Source organism: Hylaeus anthracinus, unplaced genomic scaffold, assembly GCF_026225885.1.
Source record: "Hylaeus anthracinus isolate JK02 unplaced genomic scaffold, UHH_iyHylAnth1.0_haploid 11985, whole genome shotgun sequence".
Classification (NCBI taxonomy): domain Eukaryota; kingdom Metazoa; phylum Arthropoda; class Insecta; order Hymenoptera; family Colletidae; genus Hylaeus; species Hylaeus anthracinus.
This window is the reverse complement of record NW_026534333.1, coordinates 5,372,000-5,377,999: the sequence shown is the minus strand read 5'-3', so window position 1 is coordinate 5,377,999 and position 6,000 is coordinate 5,372,000. Positions and strand designations below refer to the sequence as shown.

Below are 6,000 nucleotides of genomic sequence, written 5' to 3'. Positions count from 1 at the left end.
TACCGACCGAGTAATCTACATTACCGACAGAGCAATCTGCATTACCGACAGATCAATCTGCATTACCGACCGAGTAATCTGCATTACCGACAGAGTAATCTGCATTATCGACCGAGCACTCTACATTACGGACGGAGTAATTTGCATTATCGACCGATCACTCTACATTACCGACAGAGCAATCTGCATTACCGACCAAGCACTCTATATTACCGACAAAGTAGTCTGCATTATCGACCGTGCGCTCTACATTTCCAGCAGAGCTAGCTGCGTTATCGACTGAGTAGCTTTTATATTCCCGTGAGTTTTTCTTTATCCGTTGCTCTCCAATCCATTAAGCAATAAATTATTTTTCTTTGAAAATTGATGTTTACTATCTATCAAAGTCACGCGGTGTACAAATCAGTTTTAGTAGCTATGAAAAAATTCATTTTCTTTAAACTTACAGCTTTAAAAATACATTTCAATTGTAATTGTTGCTGAATTCGAAGTCAAAAGTTATCCGCAGAGGTGGTTCCGAGACTGTTTCGAGAAGTAAGAGGAAGGCAACGAAAGCTTCGCGGAATTCCCCGATTCTCGTTGGACTTTGGCAATTTACACGAAACCACCGTACTCTCCCTCTCTCTGTTCGTTAAGGATTAACGTTGATCTCGGCTGAGCCAGTCTCTGTACACATTGTTAATTCCGAGATTGTATAAGCCATCTACCATCGCCGACGAGTCGCCGCTCCGTTCCTACGTGGATCTTAAATTTAATTAACGAAAGTTACCTCAAACTCCGCCAACTTTCGATTCGCTGAGACACTTTTCTTAAATTTTCCCTTAATCGCCTTTTTTTTACCTTTGAAAAGGAAACTTTGGTGCCCCGAGATAATGAAAACGCAGGCGTCTCACACTATCGAAATTTAGTTTAATCGAATGGCGTCTTTTTGGTTTGAAAATACACAAATATTGGATAAAGATTGAGGTTAACGAGCTAGGTTTAGTCTCGTTAGTTCATTCCAGCGTACACGAGCACTCTGCATTACCGACAGAGCAATCTACATTACCGACCGAGTACTCTGCATTACCGGCAGAGCAATCTACATTACCGACAGAGCAATCTACATTACCGACCGAGTACTTTGCATTACCGACAGAGCAATCTACATTACCGACCGAGTACTCTGCATTACCGACAGAGCAATCTGCATTACCGACCGAGCAATCTGCATTACCGACTGAGTACTCTACATTACCGACAGAGCAATCTACATTACCGGCCGAGTACTCTACATTACCGACAGAGCAATCTGCATTACCGACCGAGCAATCTACATTACCGACAGAGCAATCTGCATTACCGACAGAGCAATCTGCATTACCGACTGAGTACTCTACATTACCGACAGAGCAATCTACATTACCGGCCGAGTACTCTGCATTACCGACAGAGCAATCTGCATTACCGACTGAGTACTCTACATTACCGACAGAGCAATCTACATTACCGGCCGAGTACTCTGCATTACCGACAGAGCAATCTACATTACCGACAGAGCAATTTTCATTACCGACAGAGCAATCTACATTACCGACAGAGCAATCTGCATTACCGACCGAGTACTCTACATTACCGACAGAGCAATCTGCATTACCGACCGAGTACTCTACATTACCGACAGAGCAATCTACATTACCGACAGAGCAATCTGCATTGCCGGCCGAGTAATCTACATTACCGACAGAGCAATCTGCATTGCCGACCGATCACTCTACATTACCGACAGAGTAATCTGCATTATCGGCCGAGTATTCTACATTATCGACAGTGTAATCTGCAAATACTCCGGTTCATTTTGGCACAATTCCGAAGCAATACCTGCACGATACTTTAATTGGAAGTACCTTTTTCGTCTCTCACCTGCAATGATTTAAACACCACTTTCATTATAAATCCTGCGATAAAATTGTTTAGACTTACGCGTTCCTCGATCTTCGTCTGATTTTCGGTGTTCTCCCGCAAGTGAAACCCGAGAGGAGCTTTCCTTCGATCCATATCGACGCAACTTTCAATTAGGATACTGGTTAATTAGAGCGGGCTCCTGGAGCCTTTTACAAGCGGCAACGGTGCGTGAATATCGCCGCGATTGTCGAAGCGCAGTTCCTGGGGAAAACAGTCTCGTGACGCTCTGTTGACAACGCTGGGAACAAATGAAAACAACGAAAAAAGTTAAACAAAGGAATGACAAAAGTAACAATTGGCGTGAGAGAAGGTACCCCTCGCTGCGCGTCGGACGGTTTCGTAGTGTTAGTCCCGAGCAAGTTGGTGCAATCGGAATGGAACTGAAAATAAACAAAGACAAATACGTCGCGATATATTCCCGTGACAAATTTTATTGGAAAATATAGAGGAAATATTTATGCAACTTTTAGAATTGTTAGAGTTTAATTTAAAAAATTTCTTCCATATATATAGAGCATACAAATATTAGGTGTAGAAATGAATCCTTTAAAGTTATTTAAAGTCTTTACTTGAATTCGCCTCGAATCTCCGATCACATTCGTGGAAAAGCTCTCAAATAAGAGGAAAATATCGGGAACACTGAAGCGTTTGATAATGATTTCCTTTCGTGCGGACCGCGCGTTAGGAACGGACTATCCGGTGAACTCTGATTACTCGCATTTGGATCACGTTCCTCGAACGGGGGACGAGGTATACGATAATGGGATCGTCGAAATTTCATTCGCCTAATTCTCACCAGGACCAGGGGCTCGAACGGAAGAATATTACAATAATTATAACACGGTGCTCGAGCATTTTATTCGAGTCGTTTCGATCACTTAGGTTCACGGTCCTCGGGACTGTTAGACAATTCGTTAGGTCCTTCTTTGTTAATACAAAATAGGAAAACTAGGATTAATTTTTCGATGATTGGAAAGTTTGTTTGGTGAGTCTAGATGCGTTTCCATTGCTGCGTCTGTCCATTGCTCGTTGTTTCGACTTGCGTTGGTATTTGTACTCGCAACTAAATAAGTAGAAATATCGAGTAATGGTCAGACACGTTGGGCACTTCCATAAACGGAGCTTCGTATGAAAAAAATTTATTCCACATTTTTTGTTCACTTTTACAAAACAAGTCGTACCACGCATTTTAAGATACCTGTATACTTCACAAATCAGTGACGAACCACTTCGAGCAAGAACCATCGATCAGACCAGTGACTCTTAACCGCAATTAAGTCTTTAAATTGTTACTTCTTATACTTATCAACAGTTTATATACATTACAACTACCAGAAAAATTGCACTGGTATCCTTTACCACACGAAAACCGTTCAATATATTATAACGATGCATAGACTAAAGCAAGTACATCCTGTACCGAAGCGTTAAGAATCTCCCCTCGAATCTTTTCGCGTGCTCCGTCTTGAAAAGGTTAAGGACCACTGAATTAGACAATTATCGTTGGGAAAAAAAAGCTGAAACGATGGAAGCAACAAGTGCTCGGAACAGGGTCGATCCTTTAATTATCCTCGTTGAACGAGAGTGTGAAAAAAGTGCATGATTCGTTTCCTAAGATTATTCATTCGCATTGTTACGAACGATATCCAATTTCCAGTGGCTCGGCTTACGAGGGCCAATGGCAGAACGGGAAACGACACGGCCTGGGCATGGAGACCCGTGGCCGCTGGATTTATCGCGGCGAATGGACTCAGGGATTCAAGGGTCGATACGGTGTCCGACAATCGACCACGTCCACGGCGAGGTACGAGGGCACGTGGGCGAGCGGTCTTCAGGATGGCTACGGCTCGGAGACCTACGCTGACAGTGGTGAGTCTTTTATCTTATTACGCTAGGAACCTATGCGCTGCGAGATCGTAAACTGTTTTTAACTCTAGCAAGTCAAAGGTAGATGATAATTCGTTTTGTGGGGGGCGGGGGGGGGGGGGGCAAATCTGAGAAAGATCGAACATTGCTTACGAAACTCTGTCCTATATCTATGACAAAACTATGATCAAATGGTTGTCTACTCGAATACTGAACCAACGCAAATAATTGGACGAGACGTTCCGGACCTAAACTTCCGACGCAGCGTTCCCCGTCTGGCTCGATACGGACACAATCCCCTGGAAAGGAAACCAAGGACAACGCAATAAAACGGAAAAACTACGTATACCGCTAGACGGGGGACGGGGAACAAAGCTGTCAAGAGCAGATCAAAGGATACGCCGCGCGCCGTATCCTGAACGTCGATGCAAATCGCTGAAATCTGTGTCAACTCCACCTGACAGGACACGTGTTCCCGACGCTTTTGCTCGAGTTTCATCTTCTCAATTAATCGGCTCGATCTGTCGATGCCTCGACAACCTTTAACCCGTCCCGCAACGGGACGCGGTTTTCAGATATTTCTTTTTTTTCTGCGTTTAATTTGTAGTTATTAATAAGCGTTTTAATGACCTGTCCGCGACGCAGTCCCCTTTTTCACGCGAATTTGGGACCGCTGCCAATTTGGCGACGGATCCAACGCGACTATCGTCTTTCCCGACGCTCTGTTTCGTTGGATTGATAATTAATAACCGTGATGATCGACTACGAGTCGAGGATACTTGTTAATTCACCTTTTTCATTCGATTTCTAGAGTTCGGTGTGTTTCAAACTTCTTTTTGAAGAGGATACACTACGAAAATTTTTTATTTACGTTTTTATTTACATTCAATAATATCACATGTGCTCCGATACTACGCGATATCACGTGTCGAAACACTCGTCGGTGATTTTAATTTATGCGCCTCTTTTTTCACAATGAAATGAGATTTTTATTTTGTCGTGTGGGTATAGTTAATAATATTGTTTGAAAGAAGGTATATTTTTTTAGCTCTGGAATGGGAATATATACATATTATTTTTTCAAATTTCGAAGGTCGACGTTACGTTATTTATTTTCGTCGACGTTCCATTTTTCATTTGTGGACTGCGCATAAATTGTAAAGAGATCGTGTGTGGAGCGATGTTGGATACCCTTTTTTATTTTTATTGCATAGAAAGATTCTAAAGGGGACCCGTAACGTAGCCGTAACGTTGAGAGGAATTTAGAATGTCATTTTTTCGAATGTAAAAAGAAAATACTTTCGTCCAAATATTATTTTATCTTTCTCGACATAGTAGGACGAACTGAACAAACGAACAGTACTATAATGAAAACGGTTAATTGGAACGGACGAAGGAAATAAACTTTAATTATTTAGTACGCCGCATTTATGGTACACTCAACCCCAGGAGTATACACGTCACGAGCACGAAACAAGAAACAAACGGATCCTAAAGGGGAGGGAATAAATTATTAAAGAGTCACGTTAATATCGCGCGTCGGCAGGTCGATGATTGTGCGTGTCATGTTTAGAACAGTCTGGGACTCCATAATTCCCAACCCCCTGTAACATTCCCTTTCGCGAACGTCAAACGTCCCGCGAGCCGACGTTTTAAGGCCACGTGCGTTTCGAAATCGTTCTGTCGTAAATAAGCTTCGACTCGGATCGATTCATCGTTTAAAAAAGACGCTACTGCGTCACCTACGAATCGTAGAACTCCAACTCACCGGATATCATCTCGTATCCTGTTCTGAGTCGGGGAAAACTTTATTCAAACAATAACTAACGTTCAGTTATTTTTTTTAGGCGTTTCTTTGTTGTAGTTCAATAAAAATCATATTTCTCTTCGTTACGATCATATATCCAGATTATTTCACGAACGCAGAAAAGCGAATTTAAATGATTCAATTTAATTAATCGCTAGTGACAGACAGGTAATAAGTAATTTACACATCTAAAAATATATCCACAAATTAATATATACATCTCACGTTTCAACAAAGCTTCTTCCCATTTCTGTCTTTGATCCATTCCCTGCTGAGTTTCGATTATTGTCACTTCGGATATACGTGTCTTTTTATTTTGTACGATGGCTTAGAGTAAAATTCTCACGCGTACGCATCCGTCTTTTTACGGCGCCGTTTGACCA

General features: G+C 42.1%; 1 protein-coding gene and 1 long non-coding RNA gene across 3 annotated transcripts in view; one reads left to right on the top strand and one right to left on the bottom strand.

The window, feature by feature from the left end:
• Positions 1–6,000, top strand: part of LOC128886572 (junctophilin-1-like) — a 39,799-nt gene that overhangs the window by 7,830 nt on the left and 25,969 nt on the right. The window contains exon 3 of the mRNA XM_054141567.1: positions 3,602–3,813. Coding sequence (XP_053997542.1) covers positions 3,602–3,813 — 212 coding nt within the window. The remainder of the gene's footprint in view (positions 1–3,601; positions 3,814–6,000) is intronic.
• The window catches only part of LOC128886588 (uncharacterized), a 67,165-nt gene continuing 62,182 nt past the window's right edge, over positions 1,018–6,000 (bottom strand). Inside the window, exons 6-7 of one of the 2 annotated variants that reach the window (XR_008459872.1) lie at positions 1,963–2,182; positions 1,018–1,902 (exon numbers count right to left, since the gene is read on the bottom strand). This is a non-coding gene — a long non-coding RNA (uncharacterized LOC128886588). Of the gene's footprint in view, positions 2,183–6,000 lie in introns of both variants that reach the window. The other variant, XR_008459871.1, reaches the window with a different exon arrangement.